We start from the raw sequence: 25,853 nt of genomic DNA, 5'->3' as shown, positions 1-25,853 counted from the left end.
AAATCAGGGAAATTATTGAATTTCATTTTTTGTTACACGAAAAGTTACTACAAAATGTTATTAGAGAAGGTCGGTTTTTATTCAATTTTCCTTTCTTTCATTTTCTTTTCGGAAGAAATAACAAAAATGCTCACCACAATGGCTTCCATCTAACTCAGATTTACATTCTAAATGGATTAGTGGTGAGGGCGTTTTAGGCTATAATCGAATATTGAGAGACTGGATGGGAACAACAGATTTTACGTTAAATCGAACTTTTTATTCATTATGAACTGGTGAAAGTATTTTTGTTTGTCAAAAGCTTTTAAGAATTGAACCGGTAGTCGGTTCTGATGCTTTAATCTTTTCTAAATTCCCCTGCCATTCAGTTCTCCTTTCTCTGATCTTTTCGAATGCAACTGAAAATTTACGACAATAAGTTACAGGCTTGTAACAATTGATTAATTGACGATAAAAACATGCAATGAGTTTTCACCAGTGGTCTTTGATAAGGCAAAATCTATATCAAAACTAATAAAGTAGACGATTTCGTTTAAAGCATTAGACTCAATGTATCAGACAAATAGGTCTTTTCAGTCAATTCACATCAAATCATGAATGAATCATAAAATTTACAGGCGAAGAAAAATAAGATGTCACAATTGCAATCCAATTCTCTGTATTCATTCCACATACTTCACTAATGTTACGACTTTTAGTTATGAATATGTATCATGAGTGAATATTGTGTGTGGAATGACTAACATCGATCATCGATTAGATTGTAATTATTGAAAATGTGACTTGTTTATTTTCTCGCACATTATTTCGTTATATTCCATATTTCAAAGGAATTAGTTTAATGGCGGTAAGTTTTTTTTTTTGCTCCATGGCTAGCTAGCAGACGAAAGCTGCTTATAGGAAAGATTTAGTAAAAAATATTTCTCTTTTAATGGGTCCAATCACTTTAGGGGAGTTTTATCTTTAAAGTTTGCTATGAGTGTTTTTAGACATAAACTTTTAGAACATTTTTTGTGGAGACATTTTACGGCTTACCAATTTCAATTGAAATTGAAAAATTTGAAAGGTCTTGCAAAACTAACATAAACCCCACCACCACTGTCAGTAAATACATAAAGTGGTTTGAACTGTGTTTCTACTACAAAGCTTGGCGTAAATATGAAACTGAAGAAATTAAATTAACGTTTAATCAAATACACAGGAGCATTAATAACTATTTTGATACTTTGAACCACAACACCACTTGTTTAACAGAGTTTTCTGCTTGTTTCGAATTGAATGACATTTGTCTTGATTGTGTCTCAATTTCAATTTTATTTTTTAATTATTGTGGTGTCTAATGTATGCAGTTGTCAATTGCCAAAAGTACTGTATGGACGCGCCTCGTTGAACAAGTTGATTTTTGTAGCTCCACTCGCTTCGCTCGTATGGAAAACTTCTGACTATCGCTACAAAAATCGACTTTATCCAACACAGTGTATTCTGTAATGTTTACCCCAAAATGCACATTCCAATTTCCTAAAATATTGTTAAGTAAACAAATTTTTATTTTCAACCTTTAATTTGGTTCAGATACCAAAGTCCAATCGATTAAACGATATGTGCCCGAATGTCATGCCACCCATATAGAACATACAGTTTGTTTGCTCGCTGCTCGCACAGACGAAATTCATTTTAATAGTCAATAAATCATAAATTAAAAAATACTATTTATTGAGCCCCCGATTCAGTTTTAGTTATATACCAGAGCCTATTTATTATGGGAGGCGTACTGAAACGTTGATTATTTTTTCGCTGCGAAATGAACCATTGCTGACGGTAGAGTAAATGTTAAAACTGATAATTTCCTATATAATAAATGACCAGTAAAAGCATCAATATTGAACGAATCCAAAATTAAATGGATTTATTGTTGTTTTGTTTATGAAGCTTCGGTTCTAATTGTAAGTCACCAATAATTATGATTCGAAATAGCGATTTTCGCTGATCACTTTTTTTTCTCTCGCTCTCCGGTCTGTTTGACCATTTTAATACTTCGCGAGTTTCCGTGAATATATTCAAATTTTTTATGCATTTAAAAGTAATGAAATTTTGTGTTTATTTGCTTTTTATTTTTGTGTGTGTACACAATTTTTAATTGCTTTTGCAAACAATAGCAGTCGTTGGTTTTACGAGCAATGAGATATGGTATATGCGTTCCAGCGACATGGTGGTATTATATTTTAATTAACATAAAACCTGAAATTGTGTGTATACCTGTTGGTACATACATGAATGTTTCAACAACAAAAAAGGAATTCGGTAACAATTTACACAATAATATGTTCCATCTACCAATGAATTACACAAATATTTTACTGTATTTCCATTTCAAAAATTAATATTTATAAAGAGATCATTGGAATGACGTGCCGCCGCCGGGGGGCAGCTTGGTAAAATCCATCAAACCATACATTTATATAGCCGTCGGGGAGTCCGAAAAATAATTTTTGCATTTCACATGAACCTGGAGATCTTTTTCGATTAAAAACTAAATTTGTCAACAGACTTCGTGACGAACGAAATGCCACATACCAATATATGGTAGAAGTGCGCCCGGTGTTCTAATTTCATACAATGAAAATCAGCGAGAGGAAAATGTGTCATTTTGTAATAACAGAATGAATAAAACAGCCGAAAACAGCATTAATTTTACAAATTGTAACATGTTATGCATTCTATTGTTTATGAAAATACCAGATAAATATGCGTTTCCATTCATGGGTGAAAATATCGTCGATTTTATTCATACACTGCGGTTTTTGTTAAAATGTTGTACAATTTATTGCAATTACTTACACCATATTATATCATGTATACAACCGTTTTTCCAGCTAATTTTTTGTTCTGTAATTATTGTCATTTTCCAGCGAAATCAAGGAGAAAATTATTCACAAATTATGCATGTAATTAGGTTGTTTGTTATGCATATACGGCTAATTTTCAGATTAAAATCTGCTTATTAGGTATGTGTCATAATATGTAAGTGGTGGGCACCGATAGGAAGAAGGTTTCAAAATTCAGTTTCTTCATGTTTCAATATCAATTGGTCAACTAAAAAAAAACGTTAAACCTCCTTCTTCCCCTAAACAAAGACGATCCACACACAAACAAACAGTAGAAGTACATATTGTGGAATCAACTACAGCTAGACAGTCAAGTGTAATCATGATCCTACGTTAGTGAAGGGTCGTGACGCAAGTCCTAGCCCACTAAAAAATATGATAAAAAAATTTCAGTAGGACTCAGAAAGTTCGATTCAGACAAAGTTTTATAGTTTTCGATTCTAGTTTCCCAAAAGTCCCCGATTTGGGAGATATGAGCATTTTAAGTGTGGGTTACGTGGCCCATATTTTGGACAATATGGCAGATAACAAGTTCGGCTTAAAGACAAATTTATAAAGTTTTATATTGCAGCTGCCACGTATGGTTGTCCAAAAGTCGCTCATTTGGGAGCTATGACCGTTTTAAGTATCTAGCCGTGTCGTTCGGCTGAGTTTGAGAGATGGTTTAATGGAAATTCGATCGAAAAGATGACGAAATACATACAAAAGAACTGATATCGCCCAAAGACTACTTACAGTGGAAGCGTGACGCAAGTCCTTTTATCCACTTACAAAATAACTGAAATCGTTAGGGGTGACGCTTACCGAATCTGTATCATGGTATCGAATCTTTACCTAAATTACAGTTGATGAGAAAAGTGTAAATAACTGAAAAAATAAACACAACTCTCTTGTACGTTTATTACGGTTCATTCACAATATTACATTGCTGATATTTTGCAAACCAAAGTGAACTAATTCTATCCCCTTCCTTGAAAAGCATTCTGTCACCCTTTTGCTAATTGCGACCAGCGCACGCTCTATTCTGACACGAATTCTGGTCTTGATAAACTCCATATCTTAGACAACCTTGGCTCAGTTCAACCTGTTTGCATCTGCAAGGGCTAGAATTTAAATCTAGCATCCAACACCAATCTATTTGATCCAAAAAATTTCAAAAAGTTTAAAAACCAAACATTGCAACAACTGAAGATTAAAATGAATTTTACTTACAGCTACAGTTCACAGAACTTGAAAACATCATTACTAACAAAATGCTCAATAGCCACAGAAACTTCATTTTCTTACGACTGCACTGAATCAACTGATAAAATCAGACTAATAACATTCGATCTAATTTCAAAAGGAAAATAATGTCGTTATCAGAATGAATGGTTTGCAACTCTTAATGTCATAACCTTTTCAAAGAATCTAGTTCATAAACATGCCGTGTGTTGTGTTCCAGTGTGAGCAAACACATTTTCCTATTTTTAGCGAGGGGGAAACTGCTTCGGAAAGTCATGGTGCTGGGCCGAGAAGTGTAAATATGCTTAAAATCATTGGCTCAGCTTGACACTCAGCTCCGAGAGCCTAATCGGTACTCATAGGGCCATGTTTTGAACCCATGCCATAGTGGTATAATAGACCCTTCAATAAAATGTAATTTATCATTCTTACCTTCGCTTTGTCACATCCAATTGAGTAGAGCTATGAATTAACTTACTCCCAGTCACTGTCCACATTTGAGAAAACTTTTGTTGATTTTCTGGAACTTTTTGAATTTTCTCGAAATTTAGAAAATCAATCAATCAATATTTCCAGATTTTCTTGATTTTCTTGATTTTCCTGTGCCCATGACTGTCTTCTTGTTCCTAAGATTTTCATTCTTATGAAGCTAACGAAGCCATGGATTTTGTGGATTTTCAATTCTATCAATCGCTAGCCTTTTCGGCTCGTGCAAATGTAAATATGAGGGTCCATAGACTGGCTTTCTCAGGGCAGTTTTATTCAATTACTTTGAACATGGTCCTCATCATCATCGACGGAATACCAATTAACTGTAAATCAATCTTGGAAGTTATATTAAACTCTTCGAATTTTTACTTTTTTAGCATGCCGGAATTTACTTGTCTATTACAGACTTGAAAAAAAAATCCGATCCAACTTTCTGGAAGCCAACTTCTCAAATGCGTTTCATAGAAATCAACATCATGTTATTATATTGCAAAGTTTTTAAGCATTCTCTCAAACAGTGGAACGTTTCAAATGAACTTTCGAAACGCTCTTGGGCTTTTCAAATTAAATTTGTTCACATGCAGACGTTTTTTTTCCTCCACAATTTTTTTTTCTTTACTTCTTCATTCTGATTTTATTACAAGTCATCGTATGCCAGTCACCATCATGATATGAAATATTCATATTATTTCATAGTATCTTAGTGAATATCAGTGATGAATATTAGTATTACAAGTGTGCTGTGCTGCATAAGTACCTTCATAAGTACAAATGTGAGGATATAAGTATTATACTCATGACAAGAAATGTGACTTCCATAGAAATAATATGCCGTGTGGCAGCCACACTGTGGCTATACACATATATTTATATACGGATCAGTGAGACGGGAAAGTGTATTTGCGATTGTACATATAAAACCATAAGTGTGTGGAATAATTTCGGATTTTGTAGGAAAAAAATATGAATAGATTGTTTGATGGAAACTTTGCGCCCTCAGTTACACTTATGTCAGCTATTTAAGTATCGATTTGGTGCTGATGTCTCAAGTGCTTGATTGTAATGCGTGTTGTTAAGTGGAAGAATTTTTTTTTGGATTTAACTGATAATTATGATGTATGCTTTAAACAGTGTTGTGAAACATTTCTTTTAAAAAGGCAGTTAAGAACATTAGACAACCCTTTTAAACGATCAATTTTGGCGTAACTAAACGATTCAATTGCTTCCAATCATTTTTCGTCTTTAAAAATGTTATATCAAACGACAACAGCTAATTTCTTAATTTCCTACATTTGTGACCATATGACCTATGTTCCGTAGGTAGGTTCATTGACATGGACAAATAAATATCGGTACTAGTAACACTGCAATAACTTTTATTAGAGCAATACATTAGCATGATGATAATGTAATCTTTTACTTCATTTGTTTTAGCATAGCCAAATATATTTTTTGATTAAAAGTCAAAAGTAGCTCATTTGGCTCTATAAAACACTGTTAACCAGAGCTAAGATAAAATTGTGAGTCAAGGCCGTCATCCTGAACTGTAAAAACTTGGGTCTTTTCAAATTACAAATTAAGTAAAAAATTTCTTAAGAAGGTTTTGCCGTAGATATCGTGCCCATTGTACAAATAATGTTGTGTCCTTGAATAGCCATTAAGATTCGTTGCTTAAGATAAAATTTCGTTTTTTTTAAATTTCATTTGAGCTTTTGCAATTTCGAGTCAATATTGTTTTTTTCCTAACCAGTGTTAAAATATTTCTGACGTCGTTTATGAAAATTGTTGTTCCTAACTTATGCTGAAAGACTTGCCTGTACTGGGGCTCGTGCTGGAAACCTCTCATTCTTTAAAAATCTTTCAGCATGCGTTAGGAAACTAACTATTTCTCTTATTTATCCAGGAAAGGATTTTTACAGTTAGAAATAGTGGACTAGATTTAAATCTTTCAATCAGTAATCGACCGAATCTTTTTTCGAATTGAAATTTAATCCCTCGAAAATTACTTTCATTACATTTCAAACTGGTACATCGTGTATGGAGACTATGTTGTTTAGAAATTTAACAAATCGAAAGTAATCCCACACGGCTGTAAAATTGTAATCCCGAATGTTTATTGGTCCTACAAATCGAATATCCTGCCATTTTCCTGTGAAATAAGTGGTACTTATCTGCTCTACCTCACAATTGGTCTTATTTACCGCCAGTTTAATCTACTTTACCAAGGATTTACGTCAATTTACCAATGCTTTCATAAAAAAATCTATTTTTGCGCAAATGTATCTACGTCCCTAATTCCACTGGAGATTTAATAATTCGATATTACACTTAGCAAAACTGTCTCCTCTCAATGAGTTGATCGGGCAGTGAAATGATTAATGTACTTCTTTGTGATACTTTGCTTCGGATCTCAGAATGAAGTGAAAATTCAGTTTTGAGAAACCATAATAAGTTCAAAGACTAAACCAATTATTGCTAGTCTGTATAACCGATTTATGAGCCAGTATTTTTTCCCGAGAGTTCCTCTTGAGAAAAGATGAGCATTTTTCTATTATTTTTCGTAATTAAATGTGTTCAGAGAGTGGTACTCGAAATCGTTACGTTCACATTAAGTTAACAAATTATTAATACTCTTGGGACCGAGGGTCTAGTCTTCCACCTACTGAAATTTCTTAAAATTACATCGCGCGGTGCGCATTTATCCCTCTTAATTTAAAAGTCATTGATCTGGAAATCAGCACTTAGTAAACACAATCCACTCAACTGGAGTATCCGAGGTATTACAAAATATCAATTCGAATATATATTTACAGGTATGTATTGTATACTCACTCAGACGCAATGTGTACGTATATTACGATATGTATTCATGATGACAATCAATATTCTAATATTTTATTCAATTTTTCTATTTTCTTGTTATCCATTCTTGCCACTTACCTTTCCAAGTAATTGTTACTGGTGTGTATACACATACAACGTACGAAATACAAAAAAAAAATAAAAGTGATATATTATCTCGCTTTTATATTATACAATAAAAGTCAATTACTTTCCTCTCATATTTCTTCAGCATCAATATTTTATTTACAATTTTTTTTCTTTTTTTTGGAACGGGAGATAAGATATTGTACATAATATACTAAACATTAATGTTACACGCACATGGGTGTTTTGAAAAATTTAAATACAACAAGTACATACACCTATACAGGTATGTTACGGGGAAAAACTTTCGAGAAACGGGACGCAGAAAAAAAAGTAATCGGATATAAAGTGATACACGTAGCATTAATCCGAACAAATAAAAAGTGTGTGATGGAAAATATAGGTAAATATCACCCGATGTACGCGCATTATATAGAAAGTGGAACAAGAACCTTTTATAGTCGATAGTGAAAGAAATATTAAAAGCAATAGCATTTTATGCGATGGCAATAACAAAATCCAACCGAACACATCTTGTATAATGTGGGGATGCTTACATACGTACGCATAATTAACTAATCACCCGTTTAGAAATGAAATGTGACGCAAGTCTCTGTTTATTGGTTTCCGATATGGTGATAGCAGAGGTGTTCACCCTTGCCTTCGATACGTAAATGCTTCAGTTTCTCTAACATGGTCGTCCCAAGTTGCCCTTTTCCCCTTTTTTTTGAACTTCCACAAATTGAATTTTTCTAGAAAGTCCCATTGAGCTTAGTAACACATTTTTGACCTAGACAATCTTCAAATATATTTTTACTATGAAGCCATGATGACGCATTTTTGTAAAAAATAGATTTAAAAAATGTTTCAGCTGGAATTATGTTACTAGGTTTTGGAGTCTCTACCTTAAAAATCGTTTCATTTCCCTTTTGATCATCATCTATCGTGTAACACGATTCGTGTTACTCCTCGAGGGAGCAAATAGAGCCGCCATCGTCTTCGGTTCGATGCGAGTGCCTTGACTTCCGTCCATTCTTTCTCGGCTTTCCTCGCTTCGTCGACGACTGTTCGTTTCCATTTTATTGGTCCAAAAATTCCAAAAACATAAAAAAGCACATGAAAAGCAGCCATAAAACACTTCCATCTACTGTTAGAGCTCCAAATAAAAGTTACCCAGAAAATTAGGGAATTTTTGGGAGTTTCATTCACCTAAAATTCACCATCAAAAATTGATTTTCAGAATGTACTTAAATTTACTGATGTGGAACGCTAATTAACCAAAATTATTCCTTGTATCTTTTCAGTGAATTTAGTAAATCCTTCCTCACTTTCTTCTCATACCTCGAATTACATTTTGGTCATAGTGTCTCTTACCAGAAGTTTAACAATTTCATTGAAAATCGATAGATTGAGTTTGTGCTCGTTTCTTTTTCACACGTAAAGTTTCCATTAACAATTTAGATGGAAAAACAGAAAATAATTTCGGTCGAGAAATAAATTTATTTAAACAATATCCGATGCATGAATTAGACATGAGCCACATTAATTTTTGATGATTTTTCCGTGATAGAAAAACATTTAAATTAGTTTTCCATTTTGAAGTGATTAAAATGTGGTGGCACCGATTTTACAGACACTTAATATTCATTGCGGTGTGTGTGCGTGCAATTATGAATTTTACCCCATATTTGATTATACTTTCAATATTTAACCATCCGTAGATACTTTAATTTTCTAATTTAATTGCGTTTATTTGGTTCCATCTTCCTAAGGGTGTTAGTAGTAATTCGGAACGGCAAATTGAAGAATTAATTCGATTCATAATAGACAGGAATACGCCGGCAACACCTAATAGGATTGATCTTGTGATTTAATTAAACACCTTGAAGATTATAGGGTCGTTCATAAATTATAAGTGTCACGCTCCGAGCCGGAGGAGCTTCATTCATTTATTATGTGAAGAGGTGCTTTTTGAAACGGCAATGACATAAGCTCCCAGTTCGGAAATTCATAACCACGACCGAAATGTACTCGACTAACTTGCAGAAACTTTCAAGAAAATAAAACTTAATTTTAACGAATGTAATTGAGATTGACGCGCTGCTGGTAACATTTTGAAGAAAATTATATTTTCCCAAACCCATCTTACACATTCACTCATAACAACTAAGCGAAACTTAAACAAGAAAATTTTCAGCTCACATTTTATTATGCACAACATTTGCAGCCATTACCATGGAGGTCATTGAGTTTTCCTCAAAACAGCAAAAGTTATTGCAACATTACGAAGGCCAAACACAAGTTAATATCCGAAATTCCAAGCAATTAAGTTTTCACGATTCGTTATAATATTGTGCATACACAAACAAATATTCCTCGTTCCCAAAACGAACCGAACGACCCTCAACAAAATGTTCCATGAAGTGTTTTTTAATCGTCTATGGCTGGTTATTGATTTTTAGATTGGTATTTTATGATCGAAACGTTTGTTTCTGCCAATTCGTATTACACTGGCACCATTAACGTTATTGACCCATTGTAACATTAAAACACAAAATCTATTTCGGGGAGAAACGGGAGAGATCGTTGGAAATCATTTTTAGTGGTCAATATATTGAGAAGTCATAGACGTTTGTCTCGATTGGTAATTCACTCAATGAATTTTATTGCATTCGGCAATTTACTAAAAAGTTACCAGTACACAGTGAACGGTTTGCCACTTTCGCTATAAAACCAATCACATTAATTAGAAGAGCGTGAATATTTCGCATAAATAATTTTTCGAGTGCGTGCTGCTTGAAATACATTTCAACATTACATTAGCAAACATATTTTCATTTCTTTTTCCCTGTTTTATTTCCAAAAAGAAAAATAATAATAAAAAAAACCACTAACAATAGACTAAGATTACGCTTTTTTCAGAAATTGTACTTTTGTACATATTCATTTGTGCTTTTAGGCGCCACGAAATTATACATCTCGGAACAAAAAATCGCTTTGTAACGTTGATTACCCGGTCATCAGTAATGATTCACAATAGTAACAAAACTTTATGGAATTGAAAGTGGAATAATTGTACGCATTAGAAACGAAATGGAAAAGAATTCACTTTAGGCATCTCTATAACCTTTCATTATTTTTACAGTGTGAGGTGGTGGGGCTTTAACCTTATCAAAGTAAAATGCAATCTGTCATAGGGGGATTGTCCTTGTATCCCCTATGATTAATTTAAAAGTGGAATATCTAGTTTTTCATTAGAGTATTTCATTCTTGTTGCGAACGGGTGCCTAACCAAAATAAAAATCTAGATCTTCATTTGTTTAGCGAAATTCTTGTTGATTCATGTTTTATTAAGTTGATTTTTGAGAAACAAAACCCAGAGGAATGGGTCACGAGCTCTAAGCTTGGTTTCATGGACTAAGTCTGTTCATATCGTACAATTCAAATCAACAATGGAACTGCAACGTTATTGTTAGAACGATTGACATTCTTTTTTATCGAAACTGTGCCCCTTGATCTCCTTTGGCGTGTTGCTTGTAGGGGACATTCATAAAGATTCGAAGCATTTTGAATCTTACTCTATCTCGTCTGCAATTCCGTGTCACACACAGCGAGATTGACTTGTGTGGATGGCCTTAGTTCACCAAAGTGCGCTGCTGAACCCAGAAAAAGTTAGGCCCGACTGTCTAAATTCGCTCCCTGAACCTTGCAATATTACGTAATATTGCAAGGTTCAGTGAGCGAATCTAGCTACTAATACCCAACTTTTTCTGGGTTCAGCAGCGAACTTTGGTGAACTTTTGTGAGTACTTTAAAAGTTCGCAAACCAAAAAATTTTATCTCACAGAATGGCTTCAGAAATCAAAGATGCAGTTTGTAACGCTACATTACATTACAATGTAATGTAATGTGCAATGTGTAATGTAATGTGTAATGCAGATGTAATGTTGGATTTCTTTAGTTATTTAGTGATATTTCTTGAAAGGGCTTGGAAAAGTAAAGGAAAGTACGCCGTTTAGCCCAAAAAAGATTAGGTCCATGTCTTCAGGATCGCTCCCAGGACTTAATGAAACACGTGGATTCTTAGTATCACATTTAGATTTATGAAGTTATTCTAGCGATTTAAAATTAGATTTTAGTGGGTTCAGCAGCCTACTGTGATGAACTTTTGCATGTTCCCCACAAATACGCAAAGCGGAAGGTATATATTGCCTAAAGACCTCGGAAGTGGAAGTCTGGCTTTCAGTTAAAATTAGTGTGGTGAACTTGTAGGACATTGTTGTGTTTATTCGATTTTTGTTAGCGATCAACTGTAATGCTATTATATTGTCAATTTGTTTTTGTTTGGCAAAGTCCAAGTCAAAAATTGTGTGTCGTATTCGTATTTTGCAGTATTAACTCGGCGCGGATTAGTTTGTTGAACTACTGGAAAATTTGGCGTGTAGGCTTACATCAAGTTTGTTGTTAGAAATGTTCGGACTAAAAATGTCGACTTATTTGAGAATTGTTAATTATTTTGAAGAATGTGCGGTGACACACTCACTAATTGTACCGATTTGATTCATATGCGTTTTTATTGCCTTTTCCCGCATCTTCCAGATGTAATGATAAAATCTATTATTCCATTTGTTCGAAAGTTTAATGTTTCATACAAATCTTTTACTTCACTTGTTTTGACAAACATTTCGCAATGTAAAGACTATCTACATTACTCTAAGTCTTCGCTCATTTTTGCAGTTGCTGGCGATAACAGATGTTACGATTCTATATGATTCTAAAGAATCGTCAGTTATAATTCAGTTTGGTATTCGTTCAACATAATCGTAGATAAAATTAATAAATAGAAACAGTTCAGACAAAAGCAACCAAGAGATTCTAAGACATTTGACGCCACTATGTACAAAGGCCTGTTTTTGGATGTATATTAGAGACAACCTCTTTGATAATGTTTGGAAATTAGAAGATTCAAACATTGTGCGAATAGCCAAAGTATTATAAAACGACTGTTCACACATTCTCGCACAGAGGCCTACTTACTGTATCTGAGCGCATACAAAATGATCAAAGCGACCGATAAAAGAAAATTGTTTCACTGGCATAACCTGTGAACCAGAACTCATTAACTCACATGTGTGCATAACGCGAAGCCTCTTTTATTCGGCTAATGTATGCATTGCTGGTAATAAATGTCTTAGTTGGTATTATGAATAAATATATTATGGTCAAGGTTTTGACTTATGTTAACTTTATCTTCGAAAAGTAAATACATTTCATTTTATATTTGCAATAAATTCTGCACGAACAAAGGAACTGAAACTTTTAATGGCTTATGTAACTTCCAATATACATGGAGTGTACCAATATGAATTTTGCTGAACATACATAAAGCATCTCTGTGAGTGTATAGATAGGTATGTGCTGAATACGAAGAAGACGAAAAAAAAGATAACTTTGATGTCGAAAACTTCACATTACATATACTTTCAATGCTTTTCGTTCGAACGATGGAAACTTCTCTAATACTTTATCGATATATATATAAATATATGTGACATCACCAGTGCAAATCGTCTTCATATTATACTAAAGTGCTTTAATGACAGGACAGACGACGCCTTCAATATTTTATTAAACTTAATATTCGATAGAAAATGTCTGATAGTGTCTATGTACGATGTTGCCGGAGAAAATCTGAAAAGTAAATTATGGTAGCTTTCCGCAAATTACTATCCCACATCCCCATAAATAAATTTATATTCTCGCACCGAATACACAATGTTTTTTCATTTCGTATTTGATGATTGGTCGCTGTTTGCCCGATGCACGAAAGTAAAAAAATGAAGAAGGAAAAGCCGAGAAAATATCAAATGACAACATTGTCGGGATGAAAATTTCACTTAAATACTCATTCTCGGTGTATGAATTTTTTTTTTCTTTGAATATGAAAACACTGGTTCACTCGCGCGACAGTTATAAGAATTTATTTTCTTTTTGATTTTGGCTATACGATTTTCTGTACGATTTCAGTTCTATTGATTTTTATTTTTTTAAAGCGAAAACTTTTGTACGAAAGGTGTTGGGAATGTTGATAAGAGAGAAATTCATGAACAGCATCGGCCGTTATAATGTGGAAAAAAAATGTAGACTGGAAGAAAAATACGAAAAGTGTCAATTTTTGTTCGTTCGTTTTATTGCTTATTGACAAGTTAATATTGACTACTTTTATGATGTCACATTTTATTAGGTTGAGCCATTTGGTAGAAACAATAAAACGGAAAACATTAAATAGTTTTTACACATTTAAAACGAACATATATCTATGGAACGTGCTCCGAAAACCCTCAATGAACGAAGTTTAATGATTTAACATTTTACATTAAATTTTTTATGATTTTGAGAAGACTTCAGATACTTAATTCAATAGTGATGAACATAAAAGAAGGCGGCTACGCAACACCCTGTTGTCACAGCAACAGAATGCATAGATGCTTCTATCGCTGTATGTACTTTTTATAGATCATTTGATGAAAGAAGTGAAGATGGTTGTAAGTAACAGTTCCATTAAACTTCCCCAGACGCCAGGCATATCAGCGGATCTATTACTTTATTTGATCTGAGTATTTTCAAGAGATTAATTTGAAATCTTTTACTTCAATTTTTTGAATATGTGTTTTGGTATATAAGACCTTTTACTCACAGCTTGTTGTTTTGCATGATGTCGTTATCGATAACAGATGATAGGCGTCCGTAGCAGGGTAACAAGGCCAATGATTTACACTCTAACCCATGCAACAATGTAACCGAATTATCTCATCTATGAGTCTATGAGTAGCCTTAAAGACAAATGTTAAAAAATTAAATAAAAAATTTTCGAGCCCCTCAGTAGACATCGGAGCGAGGGGTAACTCACTTCTAGATTAAATGGATTAAATGGATTAAATGGTATTAAATGGATTAAATGGATTAAATGGATTAAATGGATTTAATGGATTAAATGGAATAAAAATTGGATTAAATGGATTAAATAGGAAAAAAGTTCATTTTACCAAATACTGTAAAAGTCTTAAAAATTGTTGATTTTGATCGAACCACGTACTACAACTCATACTACAATGTTAAAAAGCGAAAAAATCCACTTTTAGGAGTTTTTGGTGTAAAGTGGATTAAATGGATTAAATGGATTAAATAAATTTAATACCATTTTTCACAAAAAAAATTTTCCTATACCTCACGAGTACTTAAACGAGCTGGGGATCGTGCAGATCTATTTTTCGCAATTACTTTACAAATTTTTCAGGTCGGTAGCCTAATTATTTCGGTAAAACTAAAAATTTTTTTTGGATTAAATGGATTAAATGGATTTAATGGATTAAATGGATTAAATGGAAGTGCGTCACCCCTCGCATCGGAGCATATTTTTACGGATCTGCAGAGTTAGACGGTTTGAGTATCAAATGATATCATTTTACTCTGAACTGCAAAATCGCAATTTTACTAGATATACCCTAAACCCCGTTGTACTTCGTACAAGGCTAAATATCGACGAAAAAAAAATCGTTGTTGACATCACTTCAACCATTTCTTCACCCCAACGATTTCATGCAATCGGATTGGTGTACACTCCAACACTTTGTTTTTCGATTTCATTAATTTATTATGTGTTTTGTAATCGATCCAGCACCCCCATTTTTCCCGCTGAACGGTTTATTATATCCGACGATATGCACATCTCGGAACTTTAAAAACTCAATTAAACGAAAGTTAAGGAAACCATTTCTGGTGTGTATAACGATTTCTGCTGATACAAAGCGGATATCAAAGAGTAGAAAAGAATTTCCTCAATTTGTTGTGGAAATTGCAAGTTTTATTATCGCAACAGATTAGGCAACCTGTCTTTAGCAGTCATAACAACAAAAGTTAGTATTTATAGCCCACAGACGATCCAATCAAACGAACAGAATGGGTTACGGTGTTTGTTGAAAATATCACAGTGCTTTTGGCTCAGTTGGTTGTGTTTTGACCACAAAACTGCAAATACTCAAAATGTTCGGTATCTCACCGCACATAAAACTAAATCTTTGAAACTGTCCCCATATTTCTACGTAAAACAACTATCTAAAACCGTGTTTTTAGATAGCAATTTAAACATAACCACATATGTACCCTTTCTCTCCTATATTGCACACAGCATTGGGTACCATAAAAGTTTATTTTTTTCTTCCATTCTCTATTTGCAGGATACGAATGGGTCGGTTGGCGAAACGATACTATGGGAATGGCTGGAAAACCTGTAGAAATGGTATTTGAGTTTGATTCGGTACGAAACTTCAGTGCGATGATACTTCATACAAACAACATGTTTTCGAAAGATGTTCAAGTAAGTAGTCGGTAAACATTTTTATTCAACTTTTTTACATTTTGTGGCATATTACAAATTGGATTTCTTAAACTGGATTTGTAATACTCGAATATCTTCAGGCTATAAAATAGAAACGTTTACATGGATGAAAAGTCCATTTGCTCTTATGAGTGCTGCAAATTGCGTTTACGTTTTGTTGTGTACAATAGATTGGTTTTTTCGTTGTTGTTGTTATAGAAATGAATTTAAGATTATTGTCTAATTCCTATGTCAAAAAAACACATCAACATGGGAATTTTCGCTTTGAATTTAATGCAAACTGCTGTTTGGGAGGGGTGAATACAAGTTTTTTTTCTCTTTGTTTTGCTTGAGGAATTGACCTGGCAAGCCTTGAAACTGATGTCTGAAGCCTAAACGATATAATTTCCATAGAAATCATTTCCCATTGATTTTGTTTATAAACATTTTGTGAAGCGTCCCGTCACACTTACAAATAATTTAAAAAATGGTTCCTTGATTGGATGAGAACTATTGGTGTAAGGGAAACATTTTATCATTTACCCTCCATACTCTAACGGTCAGTTGCTATAAACGACTAGTCATTTGTTTTCAACAATTAGTACGAAAACAGTCGGTGATACAGTACAGTGGATTTTAAAACTAATGAAGTAATCAGTAGTTTTAATATTGCATCTATTACTTCATTTGATAACATGAGATTGTTGACACTTCTATTACTACATTTCTTTGAACTTGTATTTTTACAATATAAGGTTGCATTAGTTAGAGTTTTACTATCCGATCTATTACTTCATTTGTTTGTTCGAAACAAATTGCTTCGAATTATTGAGAGTCTTAAATGTGTTGAAACAAGTTTTCTTCGATTATGCTCAAATTCAACAACTAAGGCATGCATGGCATAGTTGTTTTAACGAATTACTTCTACTTATTATGTCGAAGGGCTGTAGAAATAAAAAGATATCGTCATCGACCTCAGTTGACTTCTCATTCAGCTATGTAAAACAATCATGAATGACTGATTCCCCTCATACAAGACAATACTAAATGATTAACAACAGAAAGCAAAACATTTTGATAAATTTACCCTTTGATAATACACCATAACACCCATCAAAATGTAATGCATCATCCTTCTCGTGTGTCACGTCTTTACACACCACCACCAGAAGCACACATTCTTCAAAGGTGAAAATTAATGTCCTCAAACCCAGCTCAAAATATTCATCAATTAGCTACAACTTATCGTATTCTATATGGCAATTTGAACATTGTTTTTGTCTCATAACTCGTAAGATGTTTAACATGAATCTCAATTAGATTATTCCCCCAATGTCAAGACATATATTTTAAATTAAAATATTTAAAATAGAATAACATACAAAACTTTCGCTTTTCCACATCCTCCATTTTAGCGTGGATATACAGTATTTATGTGTGTAGTTATATGTATATACAAACACTCGCTCTGTTCATTTGTTTTCTCCTTGTGCCCTCCTCACCGTTTTACAAAAATAACACAATTTCTATTAAACAAAACATTTCGAGTCGCAGAAACTTTCTACATTAAGTAAATGTGTATAATATGGAAACAAATGATTTATTGTGTCCCCAACATTCCATTCTGCGTAACCAACAAAAAAAACCGATCCCTTACCACAACATGCCATAAATTTTATATATTTTTATATCCCCTATTCGGAACTTTTCGAGAGGTACACAATAATGTCTTGGCGGCCGGGGATATTATTGTGTGTAACGATGGAGGATGTACGGAAGGGAACGAATTTGAAATTTAAAAATTGTTTGTTTTCTCTTTTCTGCCACATTGATGATTATTTCAAAGTGAAATATCGATTAATTACCCAGTATATTTGTACCGGATATATGAACTTATTGCTCAGGCTAGCACCTCGATTCGAATTTAGAGTACGCGTTGAATTTAAACGAAAATTGTGTCAACCGCATGATACCGTCATGGTGGTAGATTTGGTTGTATTAAAGTCAAATGTGACTAGTTATTGACGAAACATGGTGACAATAACATAGAAGGGATGACAATAAATTATTCATTTATTTGGTCGGCCTTTATGCTGTTTCGATAAAACCCTTTTCGGTCCGGAAATGAAGTAGTAATTCACTGGTCACCGGTCAAAGGAGTCGGTTGTCTTCTATCTTTTTTTGTAATAATAAACGTTTTATGTCCAATCAATTTCTTATTCTATTTTACTTTCGGACCCGGTCAATGTTTTTAGCATTCAATTGTCGCCCACTCCATCAGGGAATTTTTTTGTGGGAAAACATTTTCCTATTGAATTTTCCTAACTTTCCAACATTTTCTTGAAATTTCCGTAATTTGTCAATATTTTTGCTTATTTTCTCGAAAAAATTTGAAAAAAATGTGGGAAAAGACATTTACATGGAAAAATGAAGAAAAATTCATGAAAAGTTTTTCCAAAAATAATCCCTGCACTCTATAACATAGAGTCTATACCATATACTGTGTTAAGCTTACGTAATTTACAACCTTTCAAGGAATTTCCCTTAACTCACTCGGCGTTATTTCAATAATACATTATCGTAATATCGAAAATAATTTCAACTTTATGGAACGCATTAATTGAATGCAATCAATTTTAACATCACCAATCATTTCTCAACTATAACAGGAGAATCGGTTTTATATCGTAATTGATTGTTTTATGACAGTACTTCGACCCTATTTTATATGTTACACCGCAAGCTTAATAATAAATATTGCGTAGCGATTTGAGTGCGTTAGAGTCGTGGAACACCGCACCGTTTCAAAATCATAAATGATAAATGATTGTAGTTGATAGTTATGGTACGCATGATCTACGCCACGGTATATATCTATGAGAAATTATTGTTTATTGACTGGTGTACGCTTGAAATTCGCCACAGATTTAGAATCATAAATTTTTTAGTTGACACAGAAAGTAGTCATAGAATCAATAAGCGTCTAAGTTTTGTTATAACAGTGGTATGCGGTCATTCATCCTTGAATTTCTGTTGTTTTACTTAAAACTCCTAAAACATGGTTGGGAGATGGTTAATGTCTGTATACAATCTTCAATGTACATAAATTTTCAGTTAAAATTTGTTTTCTGATCGCTCATATTCCTTGTAGACAAAAGCATTTTTGCGACCAAGATATTAGGAATTACTTTCATGAAATTCGATTTATCATAGAACGAAGTAAAAGTCAAGACATTCAATGTACCTCTTTAACTCACATCAGTCATCTAAACAAACGAAGTAAGAGATTAAGCAACTACGAAATGGACGAAAATTTAAACGAAAGAAGTACTAGATTGATATAATCACACATTCACGTTTCATGAACTATGAGTATTATTTAAGTTCCTTAGGGCAGCGTCAAGTTGTTTCGTAGGTGTATCAAGATGATAATCGAGTTTAATCCATTTCTTTGAATCCCATAACGATTTATCTCCTTGACTATCTGCATTCTATGAAAGTAATTTCCTTATGACCGATTTCCTGAAAATAATACACAAAATCCTTCCATTCTGTTGCATATTATGTAGATGATCCACTTTTCAAACAAAGTGCTGCAAATACTGACATTTTCTCAAATCAAAAATGCGAATCTCGTTTATGGATTTCTGTATAAAATATGATTTTGTGAATTTTCCACGATTTTGTACCTATTTCATTCGAAAGCTACATATCCTACTGTGAATATGTTATAATATTTGGGTCCTCATTTGCATCAGAGAGAAGAAAAAAAGAAGGAAACTTGAAAAGCTCCGAAAAAAATTCAAAATCATGTAAAGTGGGCCTTTCAAACTGTCGTTAAAATTTCGTATACACTCAACCTAGGTATGCTCCAATAAATCAGTGGTCCTTGTTATGCCACTTAAAACCGTAAATCGTTGAAAATAATGTGATGCTATTTTACAGGTATTTGTGCATGCCAAGGTTTTCTTCAGCATTGGTGGCCAGCACTTCAACGGCGAGCCGGTTCATTTCTCCTATATGCCCGACACAATTATGGAACACGCCCGAGACGTAACGATAAAGCTACATCATCGAATTGGTAAATACTTGCAAGTTCATCTGTATTTCGCCCTGAGGTGGATAATGCTAAGCGAAGTTTCGTTTGTGTCATGTAAGTAAAATTTATTTCCCACTTTGATTAACCATTTTGTCGATTCACCAAATGCCAGCCCAGGCACCCCCCGAATTCCCATTTTGAATATTTCCATCGAAATAAATTCTATTTTCCAGCCCAGACAAGAAGCGTTTGATTAATAATCTTTTATAAAATATTCTATTAATCCAATCGTCTGCTTCGACTGATACTTAATGTAGATACGTTGCCACATTGTTCTGCCTTCTATATACGTATATTAAGACAATAATTTTGAAAATTCAGTCTAATGAACAAGGCTACATAAGAATAAACATTTACTTTACGGCTTTGAATAATTCGTTAACTTTTGCTCTGTTGAACTAGCGAGGCGTTATTCATTCATGCATTGTAATATTATTATGTCCCCATAAGTAATCACATCTGTAGTATATGTTATACTATGGGAGATACGAGGATCTACTGTTATTTACGTGATTTTCTGCTGTGTATTCCTACCTTTTCAAATGGAATATTTGATGCTATTCCGTTTTCGACGTCTACAAAGAGTTCTCCCATTTAGTTTAAAATGTTCCACCAACTCCATACACACATATAATATTCGACTCCCTTTGCAATTTATGCTTTTTATATATTCGGTTTGTTTGCTCATGAAATGAGACTTGCCTACCTATGCCTGTTAGTACTCTTCAATTAAATGTATTTTTCTACAACAAACGCTCAAGAATGTCAACAACAGTTCGGAGCTAAAGTTAATATGCCATAATCGTCTACTTACTCGAAAATGAAAATGTGTATTACCATTACGCTTATGTACACATCAACACAGACGGCAGCAGAACAGATTAAAATGTACAACGCACTAAATTTTGAGGAATTGTGACGTTAGATTGATTCGGTTAGAACTTTTGGTGAAGTCGTGCGACTGGTTGAATAAATTTGATTGTCCCGTGGGAATGTTAACTTTTGCGACAATATTCAAAATGGAAAATGGAGAACTGTGTTGGACTTTTCTGCAAAAGGATATTAATATGGAGTAGGGTTGAAAGGAGAACGAACAGAGAAAAAAGTGGCATTGTAACATGTTTTCAAAGTTTTGATAAATGTTTTCTTATTATGGTCTTCAAATATTGACAATGGATGTAGTCTACGGGGAATTTCGTTTGATACAATTACTCGAAGTTTTGACTGGGACAATTGAAGTAGCATCCAGTAAAGTGGTTGTTGTGTATGAAAAATGTGTGGAACGATGTCTGTAGAAGTTTATTTTATTGAGCTGGTGGGAGACATTGCCGTTATTAGCTGTAATAGCACTCACCTTAACACGGTGTTTGTGATCGAATTTTAACCTTTCAATTGTCAGAAAGGGCAATGGATTTAATAATCTAATCTTGTACTTCTTTTCTTTAAAGTGTCGTAAAGTGTTCGATGCGACGTCTATTACTTCATTTCGATGAACATACTGTCTGCTTTAAGAGAAAGCAATACCATGTTTATTTTTGTCGTTGTCTATAGCAGATGAGTATTGAATGAGCCTGTGACTTCGGATGCCAGCAAACTTCAATATGTCAAAATATCGTAAAGTCTAGACATGATGTACTCACCACACACCATGTTGAAAAGAATCGAAGAATCTGAACATTGTATTGGAAAGTGTAATTTTGCTCTGTAATTGTCAGATGATATTTGACGGTACAGCAAACATTCACAGACGTTCCTAATTAAAATATGGCATAGTTCGCTTGAAAATTAATTTCCAAATTGATGTGACGTTATATGAAATTTAGATGCAGAAACAGGACATGTTACATTAGTGAATTTTGAGAAAAATTAAATTTCATTCATTTAGCTTCATTTCGCATACCTTTGTTTTAAAATTAAAAAAAAACTTCTGTTGACTGACACCCTATTTGAAACGAAGTTAAATCAATGAAATTTTATTTTCTTATAATTCACTAGTGGGACATGTCTGGTTACTGCATTTAACCATTCATATGTAGTTTCTTTGTTTGGTAGATTTTGAGACTTCCAACATATCAGCATCGACATACAAAAAAATCAAATAGAAGTCTGAAGTTTCCACACAAAAAATATTCTCTCACGAAATTTTCATCAGAAAATATGACGAATTTCAGTTTCCCGCCAGAGTATAAAAAAGACCTTAATTTGACATAATCTTTGTGTGGTGTCAGTGAATGCTTCCGAATGAGAAACGGTCAAAATAACTTCGATTCTTGTTGTTCGGGGAATAAATAATTGGAATTCCTTCAATGTTCCTATTCACAAACGTAGACATACTTTTCATTCAGAGGCAGAGCAATTGAAATGGAGAACAAAATGAGGGGTCGAACGAAAAAAAAGCTGACTACAAACTTTTCTCTCCGTTAAGATCAACAGATACTGTCAAGACCTATTCACAGACTAAATTCTGCTACAAAAATCTATTTAAAAATGAAATCAAATTCGAGTACTCAGCCATTTCAAGTGTTTATGTTTAATTAAGATATGCAGCAGCATAATACCCTAAATACGTTCCTTTCTTTACATAACTTATAACTTTTAACGAAAAGGGAAAAAAATCCTCTCAAAACTCCCCAAACAAAATGTGCAATTCCATCAGATATATCGCTTTAATACACACACACACACACACACACACACACCAAAAAAGAATTTCCATATTTCATTCCACAAATGACATCGTATACCGCCAACGGGCCAAGAAAAACATTTATTCATAATTTGGCATGAACAAAAAAAAATTTTCTTCCCTCAATTATTTAAAATTAGTTACTTATTACATTTAATATGATAACTCGATGATGTAATGAATTTTCACATTTTCCATATTTCCTTTTTACTCCTTTAGCGCCGGTTAATGGCAATTTCACAGAGGAAGAGATAAATGGCAGTACATTGCCACAGGACACATTGGAATATCCCCTGCAGAGAGATGAAGTTCAAACGATTCAAAGTAAAGGGGAACGAAATTTCGTACCGCAAAGTAAGTTATTTTCTTAACATAAAGTTCGTATCTCTATATATACTTATTGTGCTGCTGGTTTGAACGAAATATCTTATTTAACAAGGGCGGTCGATTTATTTATTTATTTTATTTTTCCTTAACATTTATTTCTCGTTTTTTCTTTCCATTTTTCCTTCTCTTGCTGCAAATGGTACATCAGTCATTTCACCGAAACCAATTGATCAAGAGCCGGAACAGCATTTCGTTGGTGTCATCATTGCAGTTCTTACAACAATTATACTTTTACTGATTGCTGTTATTCTGTTCATTGTTGCACGAAATAAACGATCTCGTCGTTCCGAGGCATTAAATTCACTTCAATTCAATTTTAACCAGGACACGCTCGGATTAGGGATTGATAAACGGATGAATAGTAATATGAAGGTAATTGTTCGAATGATTTCAATTGTAAAATATATCCCACTCTCGAAACAAGCACTTTAAATGTTTTATATCGGGGTGTTTGATTGTGCCCACCACACCCTTTCTCTCTCTTTGTCTCTCTGACGATTTAGAATGACAATGATGCATTTCGTTACATCTCACGTTTAAATTACATAACAGTCTTTGAGACACGACAGTGGTGTGTGGTGGTGTGTAATTCTTATCTCATTTTCAGCATTTAATTATTATGACCATAAAATATATTCATCCCTTCCATTGTCGAACAATAGGTAACAATGGATGATAATGAGTCTATTGATAAAAGCAGCCTCTACCACGAACCATTCAACGTGAATATGTATACCAGTGCTGCCAGTGGGTGTTCATTAAATGATTTGCAACGTCATCATGTTACGCCAGACTATACAGGTGAGGAGCTTTAAAAACAAAAAAATAAAACAAAATTCTTCGTTTTCTTTATTGATTTTCTGCAATTTTTAGAAACATTTGTAGACGAATTTAATAAAGTTTCAAGAGTAATTCGTTGTTTAGAAACACAACTGCAAGAAAATAGAAAAAAAAAGTTGGTTGAAATTTCGTTTTATCCTCTTCCACTTGACCGATTTAAGTAAATTCTTTAATTTCGAATGAGATTGAGAAAAGCTTTTAGTATTTTCTTTTGTTAAATCTTGTTCGTAAAGTTTGTTTTCTCTTTCGTACGAAAAGGCAACTGGAGCAGCTTTAATTATCCGCAATGAATTCTAGGAGTGCTTTCTTGCAAGTGGTTGAAATATGCTCATTTTCATTAGAAACTCTTAATTTATGCAAATGTAAGGTGGAGTCAAACATGCGGATTGATGTGTGAAGAGCACAGAACAGCAATTTTGATGATCATGTTGTGAACTGATGTTGGAATTAAATATTTAATTCACTGAACATCAGTTCGATTAACACTAATGTTTATTGAATCTGTTACTTCATTTGTTACTTCATTTGTTACTTCATTCCAATATAGTGAAATCTTTCCCTTCAAAGTTTTAACAAAACATTTTTCTATATATTCATCGAAGATATGGTTATTGCACATATTATTTATTGTCTCAGGGATTATTATGGGTAATCATACCTTCGCTCAATAGCCTACATTTAGACGTTTTTTAACTGGAATTTTGATTATTTTTGCTGGTATCTTTTTACGAGAATCGTTTAACAGGTTAATGTTGAAGTAAGGACTTCTTTCATTTTTTTTTAAATTTTGCATTATGAAGTTATTTTGGCTATTTGTGAATGTCGCGCTGTGTAAGATGGTGATAATTTCGTTTTATTTTATGAGACTTCGTACCGAATCTAGTAGAAGAGACTTATCGTCTATATCAGTTCCTATATTCGCGAAAATATTTTAACGAATTTTCTCAAATTTTCGCGATTTTCTCAAATTTTCACAAAAAACTTTTTGGGAAAATTCACGAAAATTTGAAAAAATCGTGAAAATTTGAGAAAATCGTGAAAATTTGAGAAAATTCTTGAAAATATTTTCGCTAATATAGGCACTGGTCTATATACATGATTAGGAAAATCCATATGAGCTTGATCACGTTGCCGATAGAGCCCTACATCCATAGGCAGTGAGTCATCGATAGACCTACCCGGATTGTTGGTTTAAGTGTGTATTTACATTTTTACTTACTTTTGTTGTTTGTTGTAGAAACGGCCGAACGGTTCGCGCTGGTCGTTTCTTTATCTGAACGCTTCGAAATCTGAATGAATCGACAGAATTGCGTTAAAGCGAAATAAAATGGACAAAACCATTCCCTATACTCCATACTCCTAAACAACATAACCGACGACATTACTTTGTAAATGTTTCCGTTATGCATTACATGCTTCCGCAGAAAAAATTGAAAACTAAAATTCCGTAAAGACATCGAAAAATCCATTAAAATAAAATAAGTTTTTGTTGGGGTAAATTTATTAGTTTTGGTTAGTGCAGTTGTTTTACCGATTAACAACAGTGAAGAGGCGCCAGTTTCCTTGTTTGACAGTGTTTTTGTGGACATTGGACATGAGGGTAAAAAATAAATGTCAGATGATAATTTACGTTGGTTTTTTCCCTGTCTTGAAGTAGCATGAGGGGATTACGTAGTACAGGCATCAAAATGTATTTTGTGGTGGCTTTGTGGAAACTTTGAAAAAGATAGCAGAAACAATTGTACGTACAGCTTCGAACCGTATGCCCTTTAACCTACAGCCATAAAATGACAATGACAGAAAAAAAAAACATTTCTTTATAATTTAGTCTGTGCCAGATTTTAGATTAAATCTCCGTCATTTTATCGTTGTAAGGTAGCTGAATATATATACTTTGTCTGTAAGAAAACAGACGCTTTCGGATGAAGGGTACAGGTC

The 25,853-nt window shown here is 33.5% G+C and overlaps 1 protein-coding gene and 1 long non-coding RNA gene across 4 annotated transcripts in view; one reads left to right on the top strand and one right to left on the bottom strand.

Moving 5' to 3' along the window:
* LOC119070822 (discoidin domain-containing receptor 2) overlaps positions 1-25,853 on the top strand; it is a 210,770-nt gene that overhangs the window by 127,404 nt on the left and 57,513 nt on the right. For 2 of the 3 annotated variants that reach the window (XM_037175321.1, XM_037175320.1), the window contains 5 exons: positions 15,764-15,903; positions 19,849-20,056; positions 22,908-23,042; positions 23,224-23,447; positions 23,738-23,876. In XM_037175321.1, the coding sequence (XP_037031216.1) occupies positions 15,764-15,903; positions 19,849-20,056; positions 22,908-23,042; positions 23,224-23,447; positions 23,738-23,876 (846 nt within the window). The remainder of the gene's footprint in view (positions 1-15,763; positions 15,904-19,848; positions 20,057-22,907; positions 23,043-23,223; positions 23,448-23,737; positions 23,877-25,853) is intronic. The other variant, XM_037175322.1, reaches the window with a different exon arrangement.
* LOC119070862 lies at positions 3,750-4,219 on the bottom strand. The gene is made up of 2 exons (XR_005086560.1): positions 4,098-4,219; positions 3,750-4,019 (listed from the first exon to the last, which is right to left on the bottom strand). It is a non-coding gene; the product is annotated as an uncharacterized LOC119070862 (long non-coding RNA).

The sequence above is a fragment of the Bradysia coprophila genome (genome assembly GCF_014529535.1).
Source record: "Bradysia coprophila strain Holo2 chromosome IV unlocalized genomic scaffold, BU_Bcop_v1 contig_106, whole genome shotgun sequence".
NCBI lineage: Eukaryota > Metazoa > Arthropoda > Insecta > Diptera > Sciaridae > Bradysia > Bradysia coprophila.
The sequence above is the reverse complement of the archived record's forward strand: the minus strand, read 5'-3'. Positions and strand labels throughout refer to the sequence as shown.